General features: G+C 31.9%; 3 protein-coding genes across 7 annotated transcripts; 1 reads left to right on the forward strand and 2 right to left on the reverse strand.

The window, feature by feature from the left end:
- Positions 1-297: 297 nt before the first annotated feature.
- Positions 298-6,036, reverse strand: Dp (transcription factor Dp). Of its 2 annotated transcripts, none has more exons than XM_069049509.1 (10): positions 5,612-6,036; positions 5,275-5,387; positions 2,620-2,692; positions 2,494-2,564; positions 2,257-2,432; positions 2,034-2,199; positions 1,616-1,977; positions 1,481-1,563; positions 1,345-1,428; positions 298-1,290 (listed from the first exon to the last, which is right to left on the reverse strand). In XM_069049509.1, exons 1-10 carry the CDS (start codon positions 5,658-5,660, stop codon positions 1,082-1,084), a joined length of 1,386 nt encoding a protein of 461 aa, XP_068905610.1. In that variant the 5' UTR covers positions 5,661-6,036; the 3' UTR covers positions 298-1,081. The 2 variants fall into 2 exon arrangements, with proteins under 2 accessions (XP_068905610.1, XP_068905611.1); XM_069049510.1 differs by having other exon boundaries at positions 1,616-1,974; positions 5,612-6,035.
- A 399-nt stretch (positions 6,037-6,435) lies between these two features.
- Fsn (F-box synaptic protein) lies at positions 6,436-11,075 on the forward strand. Its single transcript, XM_069049516.1, has 3 exons — positions 6,436-7,075; positions 7,136-7,226; positions 7,277-11,075. The coding sequence occupies exons 1-3, from the start codon at positions 6,494-6,496 to the stop codon at positions 7,369-7,371; spliced, it is 768 nt and encodes a 255-aa protein (XP_068905617.1). The 5' UTR covers positions 6,436-6,493; the 3' UTR covers positions 7,372-11,075.
- Positions 11,076-11,183: 108 nt separating this feature from the next.
- LOC138132121 (transmembrane protein 164) lies at positions 11,184-19,559 on the reverse strand. 4 transcript variants are annotated; one of them, XM_069049513.1, is made up of 6 exons: positions 19,332-19,559; positions 18,827-19,146; positions 18,657-18,773; positions 14,182-14,260; positions 14,032-14,132; positions 11,184-13,481 (listed from the first exon to the last, which is right to left on the reverse strand). In XM_069049513.1, exons 2-6 carry the CDS (start codon positions 19,139-19,141, stop codon positions 13,230-13,232), a joined length of 864 nt encoding a protein of 287 aa, XP_068905614.1. In that variant the 5' UTR covers positions 19,142-19,146; positions 19,332-19,559; the 3' UTR covers positions 11,184-13,229. The 4 variants fall into 4 exon arrangements, with proteins under 4 accessions (XP_068905614.1, XP_068905615.1, XP_068905616.1 ...); XM_069049514.1 differs by having other exon boundaries at positions 18,827-19,191; XM_069049515.1 differs by having other exon boundaries at positions 18,827-19,197.
- Between the last annotated feature and the right edge of the window lie 489 nt (positions 19,560-20,048).

A 20,048-nucleotide genomic window follows, 5' to 3' on the forward strand; every position in this document is an offset into this window, starting at 1 on the left:
CATGCAGATTTTTTTAATGGTAAGTTGGGGTTCAGTACATATGTTTTAATGTTCATAAATTGATTAAACATAGTGTTGATGTCTTTCACTTTTACAATAAACAAAAGAGAGATAAGTTTCTATTCGTATTAAAAAATGTTACTTTCTTAAAAAGCCAAATATTTTAGAACAAAATATAGTTTGTTGTTACATTTACTTACTACACCAAGGGATATGTTTATATGGACATATTTATACTCCCATGCCCTATTTTTATTGATTTGCCTTTCTAATTAACTATCTAAATTTTTTGTTGCAGATTTTGAAGATTTGTATGATGATGAAGACATTAATTGAAGACAAGTTTTATTAGAAAGCCCTTTTGTGCATATTAAATTTAACTGTGTTTAAAACTTTCAAACTGAACACTTGAATCTTGTAAATATAAGCTGCAGTTATTAAAGGAAAATGCATGTTAAATTTAATTTGTTTATTTTTTACAAACTTGAGTCTATTGTAAAATGAAGAAAATACTTAATTTTTAATAATTATTAACGATTAAATTAAATTTTTATAAATAACAATAAAAAAAGAGTACATAAATGTTTTATCTTATATACACAAAAAGTTCCAATTGGATTTCAGTACTTATTAACATTTACAAACCCTTACAAAACCAAATTTCAACATAACTTTGAAGCAATCTAAACTTCCTTAGAACATTTTTTTTTGGAATACTCTAATCAAAAAATATTGGTCCACTACAAAAATTTGACCATTCCTTTTAAACACATTTAAATTACAAGCACTTGTTATCACAGGTGCAAATTTATTTGCAAACAAAAAGCAAAAAATTTATACATAAAAAGAAATATTACTTATATATACATATTTAAAAAAGGTGTCAATGTATTACAAACTAATATTATTGTACAAAAAAGTATTTGTATGATTTATTCACCTATATGTATAATAGAAATAAGCTTTTAAATAACTTTTAGTACTTAACAGTAATGTACATCACTAAAGATAAAGAAATACAACCGTCTCTTACTGCAATCTTATGGACAGACATTGAGACACTGTGGAAAAAACACTAGTTCTACTCGATATCACTGGACATGTCAGAATCGGCTTCGTCGTCGCTAAAATCTGGAACACAAGGTGATAGTGGATCACTTGAAGATTGGTGTGAATTTTCTTCATCCAACGTAGTTTCTACAAAGTCTTCAGTTGTTAACATGGCACTTGTGCCAGGTGTTTCACTTTCTAGCAAATTATCGGTTTCGTCTGTTGTACCAAATGCTAGTTCTGGAATACAAAAACATAAATTTGAGTATCGTGTGTTGACAAAAACACACTTACGATCTACATAATCTTCAAGTGATTTAGGTACCATTTTCTTAATTCTTTCTAGATTTTCTGGGGTACATTTACCACTGTCCAGTCCTAAAACCGTACACGTGTAACCAACACTATTACAAATAATATTTTTAAATACCCATTAACATCCCAATTGATTTCAACACTTCCACGTCATCTTTAATTTCAAATTTGTCGTTGAATTTAAAAACATACTCTTTTCTGCAAAAATATCAATTCTCAATGAGGAAAAATTCGTTGTGTATCAACTTACTTATCATTTGAGATACTACAATCGATCTCAGTCTTTTTGTTTGTGCTTACAATAAGAAAAGGCAACTGAATATATGAACTGTGAGCTGGTGGTCCATTGATTTCCTCCAACTCTTTGTTTCTCTGAGCCAGATTTTTAAACGAAATCTGATTTAAAATTAATTCTTGTAATTGTTTCTTTTTCTCTTTGATGGCAGCAATTTTCTTCTGTTTTTCTCTTTCTAACTGCATACATTCTTGAAGCGAATTTGTTGGCAGACCGATCCACCGTATTTCCTTTTTTTCTTTGGAGATTATATTCATGGCCATTAATACATTTAAAGCGTCATAAACTCTCCTTCTGATATTCTTTTGGTCATACTGCTGCGAAAAATAATGCATTAAAATCCCTAGCGACGCACCACACAAATTTCAAATACCTGGTCTGCCAAGGAATTATTGCTGGAGGCGTTTGTAAATTCGCCCACTAATTCATCTGCCACTTCGTTATATGTAGTTTTACCTTTTTTTCTGACTTTTTCACAAACTTTCATAGAAAAATGACGGAGACCTTTACCAACTTTTTCAGATTTTCTGCTACGTTTTCTGAGAAATAAGATTAGCCTCTGAATTATTTTATTTTGCCTGAAAAATAAAACTTACGAATCTTGTACAAAATCGAGCTCTATGGGGTCAGCTCTTTTTCTTTGCAGTATTGGGGGGGAATTATTTTTGTTTTGGTTTTGTATTGTGTGAGTTTGTTGTACAATAGGTATTGCCGTCGTGTTTTGGTTGATTTGCACTTTCTGATTATTTTGTGCTACGAATTTTATATTTTGCTGCAACAGTTGACAACACAAACAAATATAGGCGCTACAGATATATGCAAAATTTTCTCACCATTTGTGTCGGTGTTAGGCGAATTGTTTTTGCACCTTTAGGTATACCACTGACTTGCAATGTGTTACCTTCTAAAATTACACAAGTATTACAGAACCGAAATCGACTTTTTTGCAATTCACTTACTCGTAGTTACAAATTTTGGAGTCGTTGTTATTGTCCTTATTATTTGTGTCGATGAACCTGTTGTACCATAAACCTAAACAAACACACGAACATTTATTGTCAGAAAGCAATGGCCAGATAACACGGTCATTTTTTAAAAACCAATAGGACATTATGCATCGTCATTTTTTTAAAACGAGCTCTGCTTCTTAACTTCTTTCTGTATTATAAAGGTCACTTCTTTAATTCACTTTGTTAATTGTGGCCACTTTTTATTACGCGGCGTTTTTTCAGTACAACGCGATTCCAAGGAGTAACTCCAACCGGTGTTGCATAAAGAGCATCCCAACTTCATGCTCGTTTTCAATAACAATCGAGTTTTGTGTTCGCCATATACGCAATTTTGAAAATTAAATGATGATTCGATAATTGTCTTTACCACATTACGCCTCAACCTCGAGAACACCGTATTTTAGATGCCCAACAAAAAAAATTGTTACGCGGCGATGTTACGTTACGATGCTCTGTTGCATGTGTGTACGCAACTTTACACCATCGTACATTCTTTTAGAACACAGACTTTGGCTGAACGTGACATTTTCAAGGAATGTATCTACTCCATCATACAGGTACTCCTCGATTACCTCTTTTCTTTGAAAGTAATTTTTTTAGCCTAGGTCAGAACAGTAAACTCGAAACAAAAAATTATGTTCATGTTTTAAAAGAAAATTGAATTCTCCGTTTGATTTTTCATGGCCTAGAAAAAAGAAAAAGAGGTCGTCACCTTAATTCGCGAAGGACGTAAGACAACTTTTACTATCTATTAGAAAAAAAAATCAATCCATAGAAGAGTTGTGTATTGTACTAACGACAAAAAAAAGGACTAAAAAGTAAATGTTAATAAAAAGTGACAATGATGCAATTTTCGCATCACTGAAAGAAAATCAGGCCGAATGAACCGGAACACGAAAATGGGCTTACGGCAAAAGCCAATTCGGGTAACGATATGATAGTATTTTTTTTCAATAAATTATTAGCAATATTGTGCTTTGTGTCATTACTTCTTGTTTAAAAATCTATAAATCATCGTTACGTTTAGTAAACAATTAAGGTACGATGAGTCTTCTTTCTAAGTGACGTTTAAGTACCAATTATTGTTTGCGATGTTTATCGAGTTGTAACTATTTTTGCTAAATTAATCAATAAAGGAAGGATCTATTAAACCACTTTTACTGTTTTGTTTACAAGCTTGTTGGTGAAATTTTTGAAGGTCATTTGAAACCAAGAAATATCCATTCATTATATTAATTTGCCTTAATATTAAAATTCAATGTACCGTAACATTTTTTATTTGTAATTATTTCTTTACTAAATCACGTAAAAATTCTATAGGATCCAAATGTTACGAGTAACAGCCATTTTCTTTCAAGGTCCTTGTAAAAAATTCCGATACCGGCAGAAGTTTTTATGTTAATTAAGTCAACATATTTACATCTTTGTCGTCAATTGATCAAAAAGAATAACGATAATATAAATTACAATTAGTGACGTTTCTGATCTTATTACTCATGCCGTAATCAATTTTTTTCTGTAATGAAAAGATAAGGTACGCGGCTTACTTGGAAACTTTTGTAGCATTTTATTATCTCGATTAGCGCTGAAAATATTGTAAATCATAAATTAGTTTAGTCTGACGGTTTCAAGATAAACAAGACATTTACGCCGTCAGAAGAACAATAAGTCACGTAAAAATAATTTTGAACAAGTTTATCTATCTATTTCTGCCAACGCTAACATCATTTTGATAAATTTGTTCTATATGGTTTTCATTGGATTTTAAACGTATTGATGAATGAAATTTCCATTCTTTACAGATCGTTAAAAACAATAAGCAATTTTGTGTCATGGTGTAATTTTACATTACAATTGTAATTCTTTGATTATATTCTTCACACAGAATCACCGTTGGTAACCAATCTTTTAAATTACTGGTGTTCAATAAAAAAACGAAATTTTAGTTCCGCTCAGTTCCGTCTTGTCCACAGTATCACCCACCTTAAAAACAGGTTGAAACAGTTAATTTTTTTTATTGTTACATTTTACCGTGTTAAACGACTAAATGAAATCTGCAGCAGAATTCCACTAAAAAATGACACTAAATGATTTTAAATCAAAATTTTAATGAAAAACTGCCAGGAGTGTGGGCCTGAATTAACATAAAATTAAAAATGTTAGGTCTGTGTCCTTCAAAAGTTGGTAAACAAGATATGCGCTACACTAAAAACAATTCAAAAAAGCTTGGTGATTGTTTTTTTTTATGCAAGTTTAGACTAGAATCTACAAAAAACGTGTCATTTAACCGCGTCAACTTGGTATATTTTTTCAGTTTGATAAAAAAAAAAGTTGGACATCGAGAGCCCACTAGTGATCCATTTGACTTGTGAATCAATTCTATCTTATGGTTTAGAAATAAAGCAAAACGTTCCATCATAACAATCAACGTTATAGTGACAAAGTAGGTATCATTGAAAATTAATGAAAATGTGCTCGATGATGATGACTGTAACCTCCTTTAAAACATCTTTCAATAAATTGTTATGAAAATCAAGTAATCAGCTTCATGATAAAAACGATATTTTCAGTTTAATATTCAGAACTAAGCACTAAACACAATACCTGAACTGAATCCTGACTGTTTGGAGATTTGAAAATCTTAACTGGCTGTCCTGTCACAATGCCGCTAATAGGTTTCCCACTCGGCTGGACAACTTTTATCATTTGAGGTTGCCCTATTATACATGAAAAATTAAAACGTGCATGTGAAAAAATAAACCTGATTAACATCGTCAGTCATCTAACGTGGTTGGCAACAGTAAAGGAAATCGACGATAAAAAAATGTTACAATTTCTTGGGCTTTAGGTTATAACAATTGAATAATCGATCACTAACAAGCAGATGTTTGACAATGTTTACAATTTAAACTGCAATGTACCCGGCTAGTAGTGAAATTACCATTTGATCCTTGGATCACCCAGTTGGTTGTACTGTTTTGTTGGGTCATGATCGCCCTTTTTAAACCACAAAAAAACTAAACAAAAATCACTCAACGTCCCTTTAAAGCATTATTGCAATGATCATACACCACCATGAATTAAGCGGACTAAAATTAATTTACTCTGAGATACTACTTCATCCAAGTCCAACAAAAATGGCGACTGTAACTGGGAGATATTTTGGAATTAAAATTCAAGAACCCGGCTCACAACAAATTCAGTTAAAATAACACTCGAAGTTCGTTCGAATATCGCGATTTGTTATTTTAGTATTTTTGAATTGTTTATAATAACCACAACACTTTGAGGTGTTTTTGAAGATGAGCTATTTCGTGCAGGTAAAGCCACTACGAGCTTGGCGGCGGGCACAAAGGCATAGATCTCATTGGTCGAGATTCTTCACGTGGGACACGCTGCGAGTAGTTCTTAAACCCGCCACGAGTCGTTCGAATTATTTTGGCGCCTTTTTATGCCTTAATGCCCAACTGTCATCTTAGAGGTAATTCATGATTAAGTTGTAATATATCGCCAAGGCAAAATTATTAAATTGGTTTCAAATAAAATGAGCCCACATAATTATTAATGTTGATATATTTTACAATTTTGTGTTTATATTTTATAATTCTGTAACATTTTAATCACACAAAAAATTTAAAAATTCAACTTTCCCAAGAGGTACAGACGGCTTGGTTTTTAATGAATATTTCGGGACATATTTTTAGCATCTGATTAATTTTTAGTTTAAATGTCACAATTGGTTGGTACTCCTGGCTATTGTGTAAACACTGTCTTGTCTTGTCATAAATGTCAGTGTCTGTCAAACGGGTTGGACCGTTCAAAAATGGATGCCCCTGTAGCATCAACAGTTCCCGATAATGTATTGGAAGTAATATTTTCATATTTGTCCCTTCATGACTTGAGGAACTGTTCTTTAGTGTGTAAGAGGTGGTATAGTTTTTTAAATGACGAAAATAACGACGTGTGGAGGTTACATTGCATCCGTAAACTTGCTGAAGAGGCATTAAAATCAGACTTGTTATCTTCTGTTCCTACTTACAAAGCCAAGCTGAGGGCGTTTTATCATGCTTGGAATCCAAATGATTGTTCTAGAAATATTTATATTAAGCCTAATGGTTTTACATTACATAGAAACCCTGTAGCCCAAAGTACTGACGCCTCAAGAGGTAAAATAGGGTTTAGACATGGGAGACATGCATGGGAAGTCATTTGGGAAGGCCCTTTGGGTACAGTGGCGGTTATAGGAATTGCGACAAAAGATGCGCCTTTGCAGTGTCATGGTTATGTTGCTCTCTTGGGTTCAGACGACCAGAGTTGGGGATGGAATTTAGTTGATAATCATTTGTTGCACAATGGTGATGCTCAAGGGAATTATCCTTTACTAAACAACGCTCCTAAATATCAAGTATGGAAATTATGAACTTTTTTGTTATAAATGTAATACTGTTTATCTCTGCATTGATAGGTTGGTGAAAGAATTAGAGTGATTTTAGATTGTGATGATAATACATTGTCATTTGAAAAGAATTTTGAATTTTTGGGAGTGGCCTTTAGAGGTGAGATATTTTAAAAATAAATGAAGGATTTTTTTTACATGTTCTTATAGGTTTGCCAGATAAGAAACTATATCCAACAGTGTCAGCTGTGTATGGGAATACAGAAGTTTCAATGGTTTATCTTGGACCTCCATTAGATGGCTAACACAGCTAGAACCTGATGTTAGCTTATTAAATAACTGACAAAAAAGGGATTGAATGTTTCAAGATGGTTCATTTAGGACAGCAAGGTTTGCCCATGTGATAATTACATTTTTCTTCAGTCAGTCAGTCATACTTCCATAAAAAACATGTAGGACAAATTAAACAACGGTAGTTTTAGATTTTTATAAGAATAGATTAAGAAAGGTGCATTTGAAGTATGTGTTGTTACAAACTTAACTAAACAGAGTTTGTAAATTGGAAATTAATTTTTTTCATTCATAAAAAAACAACGTCAGTTAAAATTCGTTTGCTTGAAAACAGTCATACTTACATCAAATGCACTGAATACGTAAACATTTTGCCATATTACGTGACCTGATTATCTACCATTGTTTGTTTTTTAATCATGCGGCTTAATGACAGAACAAATGAGTAAAGTAACATTCAGTATGAACATTTTTTGTTTGAAATTATTCACAAGGGTAAAGTTCAAGGAGACTTATTTTGTGTTCAGAAACAGAATTAATTGGTGCTTTTGTTGACTGTTTATAACTGAAGAATATTAGCCTTTATTGCAAATTTACATATATTTCTTTTATACTTCTGTTGACTATTGTGGGATGTGCTGTTGGGATATTTGTTGTTGTAACTGCTATGGAATTGTTTTAGTCGCTAAAAAACTGAAACATTTTAGATTTAGAGAATACCAAACAAAGTACAAAGGAGTTAGACGGTTTTTGGAATTAACGTTGGTGAGGTAGGATGAGTTTTTGTTGCTTTTATTTTGTTTTTCAAAAAACATACAAAATCTTTTAAATACATTGCAGTGTCTAGTTTTTAAGTGTTATTCAAGTCATATCTTTTGTATTAAAACTATACAAGAAGCTTTTGTATTTACATGCATTTATATATTTTTCTTTTAGTTTGCGATAAAATTTCTTTTAATAAAAAAATTGCAGTTCATTCATTTTACAGTTGGTTGCACAAAAATGGAAACTGCCGAGAATAAAATTGACACATTTTTATAATTTCTCCATACAGTAAATTTATTTTTGTAATGACGAACTAGAGTTACTGAATTTAGTAACTTTTGTCTTGTGAACACACATATTAAATGAAAATAATTTTAATAATAAATATTTAAAACTGACCCTTATGAATTGACCATACCTAAGATGATGACAAAATGTCTCCTAAAATTACTGTATTAATCCGTAAAAATTCTCATGAAGTATGTACTCAAGAGTATCTAATCAATCACTAATCATTATAAGAAGTGTTCAAAGTGACCACCGTTATTGTCAATACAATAATGAAGGCGCCGATGAAATTATTCTTCCACTCTTTCCAGCATTCCTCTGTTACTGCGAATTGTTGTGGCAGCATTTCCTACCTGTTCTCTTAAAACTTCCATTGTATCAATTGGGGTCGAATATACCTTCATGTACCCCCACTAGAAGTAGTCGCACGGAAATTTTCTAGATTCGAGGAGCACTCCCGTACGCTTCACCATAGACCAACACAATACATATCTATTCAATATTCAAAAATAAACGTGCCGTTTTCACAAAATTTTAGCTCAAATCACAGAATCAACACGTACACATCTGTCTTTTGCAGTGGTATAAAACTAACTAAAAATTTAATCCTCTTCCGTCTACCTTGGCAGCAGAGCGAAAAAACTTTATTCTAAAAAAACAATGTTTTGCGCTGATTTTACAAAAACTATTATTTCACGGTCACTATTATTGGGTCAAATAATTAGAAAATACGAATAGACAGCTCGTGAATTAATGGGGCGATAAAATACTGAAATGAAAATTATATTTCGAAAAAATGGTACATAACAATTTTGTTGTTCATGAAGAGACCTGGCACTGGTTAAAATTTAATGTATGTATTTATTCAAAAACAGAAGAATCTTAACATTAATAAAATTGGTGAATACCTACATACATACTTATACTTGTGTCAGTTTAAAAAAAGTTGTTTGGTTTGAACTTGTGGCCAAATCTATTCTGTTTATTATTTTGTTTTGTCAACGAAATGAAAGTAGAAACTGAGTACGTTACTTTTTGTTATTCATTACACAATTACAATTACACAAGTTAGGGTGTTTTTAGGCAACAAAAGCAATTTTATAGCATTTATAAAACAGCAATTCATAATAATTTCCTGATAAATGATGCAACGGATTCGGCAGGTATGAAAATTTTACTTTAAAATAATTTGTAAGTATAAAATGTGATTCAATTTACTCATTGTAAGACTACATTGTTTTCGTACGTTACCATAACATTTTAGGTTTTGGCAATCAATGTAGTCTTGGACGTTAGTTCGAAAAATAAACCATTGTTGCCTTGTAATTTTGGCAAAAAAAAAATATTTTTTTTCATCGTTACTTCACTCAGTAATATTCATTTCTGTGATATTTTCGAATACATTTTTGTTTATTTATAATATTTTTCCTTTGGGAGAACGTTTTAACAGTTATTTTATGATTTTTTTTATTAAAACTTAATGTTATATTATTTTTGTTTACATTTTGATCGTGTATTGATTTTACCAAAAATTGTAGCAGCGACAGCTACTTAACCTTATAACCACGAAAAATGTAAACATATTCGTCCTCACTTCGCTTGATAAAATAATAGATAATTTGCGTCACTCATCCTAAGAAAATGCATTTTGCCGTTTAAACCCAAAATAAGTTTAAATGTGTTTAGTGCTTAATTAAGAACTAAAAAATATTTCGGTATGAACGAGACTGTTTAACTAATCGGATAGAGTGATAGACATTGTACAGTATTGGTGAAGAACGATTCCTCAATAATTTACTTTCTATTTTGGGTTTTGATGGCAATTAATATATTTTTTTATGAATTAATCGATAAAAGCAATTGTAATTTATTTTGTACGGACTTTGAACGAAAAAAATGGATAAGTTTGCAGATAATATCTCACAAATGCATTAATAAAACCATAAATCCACTAAAGTACTGTATTTAAGGTATAATCTTAATTTGTTAACAATGTTTTAGGTTGTACTCTTGTAAATATGTATGTATGTACGTTTACATTTTTTAAAAAAATAACTGATAATAGTATTAAAAAATAAATCTAGTCATTTATTTGTATTGTATTATTAACAGTAACGAATTGATAAGTGCGTATCTCAACATTTTATTTTAGATACGAACAATATTTCTTTTTTGACATCAATGTATACAATTTTGGTACTTAATCATTTTTGCTTTGGCTACTTAACGGTTCTAGTCGCTTTTTGTTACAGTTACATCAACCAGTTTTACACTATAAATAAATCACATAAACTTCGTTAATTTATTAATTACTTCAGATCAATATAAAGGAGAAATATAAATAGTAGAATTAACGGGAAGTTAAAAGGACATGACGTGGTTTAGTTTCTCAAAATTTAGGAATCGTATTTTAGAATATTTGTCAGTTATAAAAAGTTGAATTGTAACTGTGTGACAACTTATACGTAGAATAAAATAAATGAAGAGATACCCTTTCGTACAAATAATGTATTGCAACTGTTAGTTTTATGGATTACTTACCTGTTTATTATTATCTAAATTTTTTACAATAGTTACCATTTTGTAAAATATGTGCAAGTATAGTAGGTATTTTATGATTTGTATAATACGAAAGTTGTTTTGAAATATAACGATAAAATGTTAATTCTTTACTTTGTTTTAATAATTTCCCGACAACATGCAGAAGTCGACGTGGTAACATTCGTGAAGGAGAGTCGAAACGATTTTAAATTATAGGAAGCAAATGAAAAAATTTAAATAATTATTTTTATTGTGATTTATTGACTATATTTTAATAAATTTTCAAATTACATTTTTGGTAACAAAAAGGAACTAATGCTAAAAATCTTTGCAACTGAACAGAAATACTTCCAATGAAGGTTTGGTTTACTAACAAAATCGAACACATCTATCTACCAGTACAAGGTGTTCAGGTATTTGTCATCTTGGTGATAGATGTACTTCAATGTTTTTCTGAAAATGTTTAAAAATATTTTGTTAACACGTGTGTCTAACAGATTGTTTCAGAAATAAGTAGAACTGACTTAAATTAGATCATACATTAAAAGAAAGTATTTTTGAGGATTATTTAATTTGAAGGTGATTTTTCTATAAAAAGCTTTCTTACAGAAAATCTGAGCCATAGTTAAATTTATTATACTTAGCGTAGAACACACTGGATTTAAAAAATCACAAACCCCAAGCATAGCAATGTTTTTCGTAGTATGAATATAAGACCAAATAATGTATAGCAAAAAATGAATCTTAAACATGGTATATAGGTATCTACAGGTGTATCTGAATTCGACCGATAAACTTTCAGGGCAGATTCTATGATCAAAAATAAGCATAAAACTCTTAATACATATGCCAGATAATCGACTAAAAAGTTCTACCAGCAACAAAAGGAATCGGATGGAATTTACAAAAATTGTCAAAATTTCGTCCCCCTGTTCAGTGCACAGATAATCCCATAAAATCCAAGGAATTCAGATTGTAATTGTTTTTAGGTTTTTGTGGATTATCTCGGAAACTAAGCGTTTTTGACCCCATATGTATTAAGAGTTTTATGCTTATTTTTGATCGTAGAATCTGCCCTGAAAGTTTGTCGGTCGAATTCGGATACAATCTGTATAAAGTTGTAGACTGAAACTCGCTGTCTACTATTTTATAAAATGTCATCTTATTTGTTCATCTTAAAATGGTAAAAATGTAAAGATGCGAGCCCCAACGTAGAATAGTTAAAAAATGCACTTTACTACGTAGGTATAAGCTACATGTTTAAAAAAATTTTTATTTACGGCCGGTACAGTTAAGATTAGTTTTTGATAGGAATTAAGTGGTGTGCAATGTTATGAAAATAATGTATATTTATTTTCACTATTGCAGACAGCAACTCATCATCCACAAGTCCGTTTTAAATTTACGTGAAGACACATTGACCACTAGTTTTCTTCTTGACTGTACCTCTCCCTAGACGGATTACATTTTGAACTATAGTAAAACCCTATTAGGTTTTTGTTGGTTTTCGCACCTTTTAATATGTGAAAAAAAGATTAAAAAAACACTAATTCGGTTTCTAAAATTATCGTGGAACGCTGACAATTACAGCGCCTACTCACAAAAAAAAAACGATGTAGGCGTGATTTTGGCCACTTATTTCTCAAACACCCTGGATATACTTTACATTTTTCCAAAGTTCTTTACTAAGTTACAGATACTAAAAATTGTACCTAGACCTGCAGAAAACTGTAAAAGTTATTAAGGGTCATTGATGATCCATGGCATCGTTATATTTGCAGAATTTCAAGGCGAGTTATATATTCACATAGTTAGATTATTTATAAAATTTCGTTACAGATGAACTTTTTACAAACTTAGCCTATTCATTCAATATAATGTCAAGTAGCGACAGTGAGGTAATCTAAGCACTTACTTGACTATTGTTTTTTTGCTTTTATTTATTTTTATATTAATTAAGTATTCAATTAGATGGTATTGTAATCTTTTACCAAACTGTCGATTATATTGAACGGATGATCGTATTAAATTTTCTGAAGCGGCTATGCGACTTTCTATTAAAATTTTTATATCAGAAGTTGACCTGGTAAAATGATATTACTAGAGTTATACACGTTTAGGTCTAATTTTCATAGTATTCTACAGCCTAGTAAAAAAATCCTTTCTTATAAAGTTTAGAAAGTTGTTGATATTGATATAATTTCTTAGATTATTTTATGTATTACTTCCAACTGTAGGTAGTACGTTGCAATTTCTACGTATTTATTTTTTCTAAGATTTAGTGAAGATGTTGATGATTTCCAGTATCAGTTGCACCACCATTCGCATCCATAACTTCGTAATATAACGTTGTTTTTACTTTAGTCATCCAAAATTTCGTTAAAAAAAAATTCGCTATTAGGCAAAACAATTTGTTCAATACTGGACAGAGTATTGCTTGGTGCACTACTGCAAATATTCTATACAGTTGACCTTCAAAAGGATCCAATATGGCCGGACATAACATGTGATTCAAGTTTACTTCAGTTGGCTAAAAAAGTCAAATTGAAGGTTATTATGTTAATGTTAGATTACCTACATCGACATAAAAAACAACAAATAATCTCATTAATTTCAAAACAAATTCTCTTCGTTTCACTTTGATTAAATATTTTTATGTTTTGAAGGATATTATCAATTGTCACCATTTTACGTCGTTCAGTGAATTTATTCTGAAATGTATTTATGGTTCGTTAGCAAACAGTAAACACACTTGAGCCATTAAACCTATGTAGGTGCTACCACAATTAAAAGTAGACAGTAGTTTTAAGATTCACATCAAAGCGTTTTTTGGCATCTGTTAAGAGATTTTAACGGTACTATTTGTTGTTAATTTGGCTAAAGAGCGCCTTTGTGCATTAGAATAGCTTTTGTCTAAGTTTACTGAAGAGGATTTAGTGCCAGTTGTGTGAATTATTCGCTGTCCAGTTTTATTGTGCACAGCTGTACATTGGTGCAAAAGTTTATTGTTTGCACCAGTGTACATTTCAACTCAACTATAATGATAACAAAATAAATAATGATTATGATAATATACGTACAATTGCGATTGTTTGTAAAAACGCGAAGTGGTAAATAACGTTAATGCTGTAACTGAAAGCATTCCAACTGACGTCGGAAAATTTTTCAACATTGTAAACCCCTAAGAAATGAACTGTAAATCAACAAGAAAATTTTTGGAGCGATTTTACCTCCTAATCTAAGCAGGTAATAAGGCACGACAAACATCATTCCATGTTGTATCCAATATATCGCAGACTCTAATGGCAACTGTAAATGAGAAGAACAAGGAATGTCAGAAAGAAGATTAAAAAGGTGAACATAAACTTGACAACAGTAATCGATAATCAGATTTATTTTGTATGCCAGGAAAGAATGTTTTTTGAGGTGTAGTAGAGAGAGTACATATTTTTCAAATTTATTTTTGTAATAATCTTAAAAAATACAAAGATCGTGATAACAATAAATACATGCGTTACACTAGCATGAAAATTTAAGTCAAGGGCACTTTAAAAATTTGTGACCTGATACAGAAACAACAATTTCAAAATGTTTTTCAATGAAATTTTTCTTATGCATCTTATGCATCGATTTTTATAAACAAAAAACCTTCCTGTGCTGTCGCTAGTTCATCATTAGTAGAAAATGAGTTTGTAGACACAAAATTTTTCAGTTCGGAATTAGAGAAAAGTTAGTTTTATCGCGATAGTTGATCATGATTATTATCATGGATTATCATGATACAATAATGCTTTCTTGATCCAATTCCAAGATTTTTTTCGTAAATCGTGAATCGTGAATGGCTTCACTTCTCCTCTGTAATTTTCATCACGTTTTTGTTTCACAGTCAGCAAATGCAGAGAATTATGTCATGCTCTTAGTGTGATGCCCTTAGTGGCAATTATTTCATGAAGTTTCGGTCTCCCAGCGTAATAATTTCACCTCACCTCATCTACTACGGTCTAATGATCATGTTTGAAAAAAGTAGCTCACTCATCATGGAACTGCCCTTTGCAACAACATATTTTATTACGAAATGCTTAATCTCGTTCATCGTTTGAAAATTATATTAGCACATTGATGTTAACAGACCACTGCCAAACAAATACAAACTGCAATTCATATAATCTTATCATTTTTCATATCTACATAATTAATTTCAGGTAGCGAAATGATCAAACTGCTCTTATATTCCATAAAATTTTATTCTTTTTTTAACAGTTTAGCTGAGAGAAAATTCCTAAGGAATCAAGTAAATTGCTAGACTACGTAATTAAAGAAAATAGGAAGATGATAAAATTGGTTGAATACTGATGCAAATTTTGTTTTTTCTTAATTTTTCGAATTATAGGAAAAAAACAATGTACGGTCTAATTGACGGCCACAGCAAGATAAGCATAAATAGGTCCAATTCGTCAAGCGATAATTTGTGAAGCGGTTAGGAATGGAATGATTTGTTTTCCAGGCTTCTGCACATACTGTTTTTATTGTTTTATTATTTTTATATATTGTATTTTTACATATAACTCAGGTCATTACTACGCTTCCACTCCCTATTGTAAATTTAACAAAATTGTGGCGTGTAAGTACATACCAGAAGATGACTCTGCCAACTTTACTTTTTATCTAATAGACTGACAGTAATGTACTTGTATTAATAAACAAATATTAAACAAGAAGGTATTTTTTTGTTAACTGAATTTTACACCCAAAAAAAATTACATAAAAAAGTTCTTGGCGTCTGCACATCTGTCTATGACAAGCGGGCATATCCCAAGTTGGAGGTAGCCGTAGCCTTATCTAAGACAAAAATATATTGATTTTTATTAAAATTGTAACACCTCGAAGCTACAAATCGGTTTTATTAATTTTTTTTTCAAAATGTCAAAATAAGAAAATGAATGAGCCTCTGCTTCGGGAGACCGACCAGGCTGTGTAAGGATGTCCACGTTTGCTTTTGCTAGGAACTGTGTTGTAGCCCTTGCTGAACTGATTACCACTTATACCATTCTTGTCTACAATTACCTTCCTCCGTTGTATCAATTTAGTCTGCGAGTGCGATGTATTGGGGTAAGAGGAAGGTATAAAAATGGATGATAGGAATGCAGACCAAGAGACCTGATAATATATGGATCACAGAGATTTACATCTACATCCTCCATCTTCCGTCCGCTCATTTTCAATAGCCCGTGTTATGGATAATCTGGCTCTTGGTGGGCCCAAAGGTCTAAGACAACGTTCTTCATTATCTTAAGTTCTACGTTGACCTTCAGATCCACGGCGATGATCATGAACCCCTTCCTCAACATCGTAAAACCGTTAACACACTACGTCCTAAGATCGTTCGGATTGAAAGTCCGGTTTCTCTCATCCCAATAGCTGATCACGTATAAAATTGGTTAACTGCCGATAATATTTTCATTGACGAACTCTACGTATTTTATGAGTTTATGACACACTAGCGAAAACAAAACTGAGAAGTTTTGGATAGCTTTCAACACAAGACATAATTTGTACCTATTGATAAGATTGTTGAAAAAAAAGTGGTTTGTTATTTTTGAAATTTTAACATTTGTTTCTTTTACTGAAATATACATTTCAAGGTGTTACAATCGTAAGAATCAATATACCTACATATCTATAAGTATTATCTATAGTGTTCTGTCGCAAAATTGGCAGATGTGCGTTGAAGTGATCGCTACATGAATATGGGTTACCCTAATTTACTATAACGTATTTGGAATAATTAATTGAGGGAAACCAGTGTTAGAAACTTCATAAAGGCATTCGCAGAATTGAACGGCGTAAACCTTAAATATCCAAATACATAAATCATGTTTTAATGTTGAATGTTTTGAAAAAAAATTCTTTGTAAATAGATGTAAAATATTTATGAAAAAAGTCAGTCAATCGGTCAATCAGTCAATCTGGTTTAAAAGAAGTCGATTTAAATAAATATTATATAAGTATAAAAAATTAACTTTATTTTACAATAACGAAATTGAATTGAAACCCTTATCTAAGCTAATAGAATATTAAGTTGTAACTTATCGAGAATTTGAACTGAATTAGGAATAACATTGGTTGTGCAGTTCATTATTAAAAACTGTTGCTTCAGACCGCTGCAGAATTAACTTCTCATTTGTTGTTTTGAATCGTATCAAGTTAGTAATTTATAATGAACTTTAGCCACGACCAAACTTTGTTTAATGAACACGTCGAAATAATTTAGGTGTTATCAATTACATTTTTGTTTGAATGAAAAATTAACCTTTTCAAAATTATTTTTGTAAAATTATATCACGTTGTAGATACAACGTTCTAAGTAAATATTAAAGGGTTGCCTCACAGCAAAATTGATTAAGAGAGCATTCAATCTTGTATAAGTATCGAAACGGTGTTTGGCTGCAAGAGATTCGCATTTTATGGGAAAATTGATAGACTCGTGAATTAATGTTGCACTGCAGATGTCATTCTTGCATTGCCATCGATTTTCAACGTTTACATAGGCATCCAATTCAATTACAAAAGCTTCCGAAACGATCCATTTTGCAGCATCCTTAATTTCATGAAGTCGGAGAATAAATGACTTCATATTAGCACTAATTGATTACTTTTTGCCCTGATTTACATAAAATTGTTTTAATTTTGAAATTTGGTGCGTCACGAAAGTTTTTATTTGACGTAAGCTCGCCATCGATTAAGAAAATTTGGAAGCAAAGTAGAACAGTGCATCCCGATCTCAGATTGCGACCCAAATACTAAGAGTCGTCGGGGTTTGGGGTCGGTATCTTGAGTAGCTGCGCTTATTTAGGAACTGCCATTATACATAACATTTTATGATTAGGTAGTGCCAAAGTTACGTTATATTAGATGCACTGAAATAGTTTAATTTTTATTGCATCAATATTTTCCTTTTCCTGGGTTTGTAGATCACGTGCCAGGGTTGCGCTCACAAAAAGCATGAGTCATAACAACTCTTTGACAATATGAGTTTCCTTGTTCGTACAATATATGTTGCGTCGTCTGTTCCGATTAATAATAAATTGAAAAAGTAGAAAATCAATGTCTAAATAGGTTAAACAGATTAGTGGGTAATTTGTACACTCGAATGAGCTGGATCGATAAGACTATAATAGGTAGAAATAAATTCTTTTATCAACTTTTATTAAAAATGGGTACTCCGAAACTGAATGTTTTGTGAAATGACCGCAGCGTACAACGACCGAGTTTCGTAAATAAATATGTATTTCTTACAGATTTTTTCTCTTGAAATTTTAAAATTTTCTCACATAATTCGTTCTACCATTTAGAAATGTGTCAAACTATGTGTTAACGTTTAGTAGAAAAGTTGTCGAGATCCCTGCAGGCATTAATCACTGTCACAATTTACTTTGATGTAGGGAGGTATCTTTACGGGAACAATTTCCTCATACCTAATCTATTGTCGTAATTTTTAATTTAATTTCGATAAGAGCTTAGAGGAATTCTGTGGGGAAATTTCAGCTGGCGGACGAATTATAAAACTTTTATGATGGCATGCGATAAAAATATTTCTACTATTAGAATAAATTGTGATTAACCGTGACATTTAGCCGTGTTCAGCTTTAATATCGATTTTAACCGTTCCGCTATGATAGTTATTATTTAAATGTGACATACTCACTATTCTAGTGTCGGTTTCGGGGAACAAAAATGCCAACAATGGTCCATTTAAAAGATTTAAATGCACTCGAAATACTGCTGTAATAATTTTACTCGGGGAAGCTGCTAACAAATATATCTGAAAAGGAAAAAAGATTGTCGTCGATTTGTCTTAATGAATTGGTTTATCACCTGTATAGCCGTTGTTACGTGACAGGGGTTTAACAAATATATCACAGTACGCGATGAGAACTTATAGCCTATTTCCATACCCCATATCAATGACATCATTACCAGTAGCGTTCTACGACCCCTTCGGTCCCGACGGACATACACAACCGTAGGTAAGGTTATTCTGGAGTAGCTCCATTTGAACAGAGTCACAGCAAATGCGAGGACAAAAACGGTTTCGATGCGTCGCCATATGGGGTTCATGAATTCGGCGCATTCCGGACCTGCATTTCTGGGCACAGTTTTATTTACGCCGCTATATGCCCACTCCATCATTTTACCTAAACAGTGGCATTTCTATTGTTAATAATTGCGACAAGATGTGGCTGAAACTGACTTCAGAGAAATTATTCCACCATTTATTAACCACTTCCGCCTAATGCGATATTTTAAATCTAATTTGCCACTGGTACGTAGCTGATTACGATAAACGGATAAAAAAATAGTGTGTCGTCAGGGTTCTTACCTTGTTTCCCATTATATTCCTCTTTTGTTATATTTTGCTTCAATCCATGAGTACCTGTGCTAAAATTGGTAAATGAAGGCTCTACTGAAAAAGCCACACGTTGGAGTTAGTGTTGTTAACATCCTGACGTAGTTCACAGGTAATGAGTAATTGTCAGAATGCAGTTGGATTGATTAAAGTGGAAAGCACGCATTGCCGAGACGACGTACAGCTACACTAACTATGCGCTATCGAGCTCGGAGCTTTTCCTGAAACTTTTACCGGAGCGCTATCTGTGAGTTTCAGTCGGTACGACGAGCAGTTGCGAAAGCAGTATTTACAGTTTGTTTATTTTCAGGCGACAACTTTCCTTTCAAAAAGAAAACAGCCGTAATGGAGGGCGGTAGTTTGTAAAATTGTCTCTCCATATTACGTGCTCGAATAATAAATATTTTAATTTTTGCGTAAACGAAAAGCTCATCTCAGAAAGAGTCTCAGAAACCCTCTGTTCATATTTCCATAAACTTATTGCCTTAATAGTCGTGCTCTCACAGTTGTGGGGTGCAAAACTCATGTCTAGATTTAATATTTGTCTTGTAAATTGAATATACGCAATAATTTTTTGTAAGAGGTTCAGAGTGGAAGCACCAATATCTGACCTTTTATCAAATTTGTGTTAGAATTCTTTTTTCTTCGACTGCAGCATAGGAGTTTCTCTTTTCTTTCGCTCCTTCTTTC

Source organism: Tenebrio molitor, chromosome 5 (assembly GCF_963966145.1).
Source record: "Tenebrio molitor chromosome 5, icTenMoli1.1, whole genome shotgun sequence".
Lineage (NCBI taxonomy): Eukaryota > Metazoa > Arthropoda > Insecta > Coleoptera > Tenebrionidae > Tenebrio > Tenebrio molitor.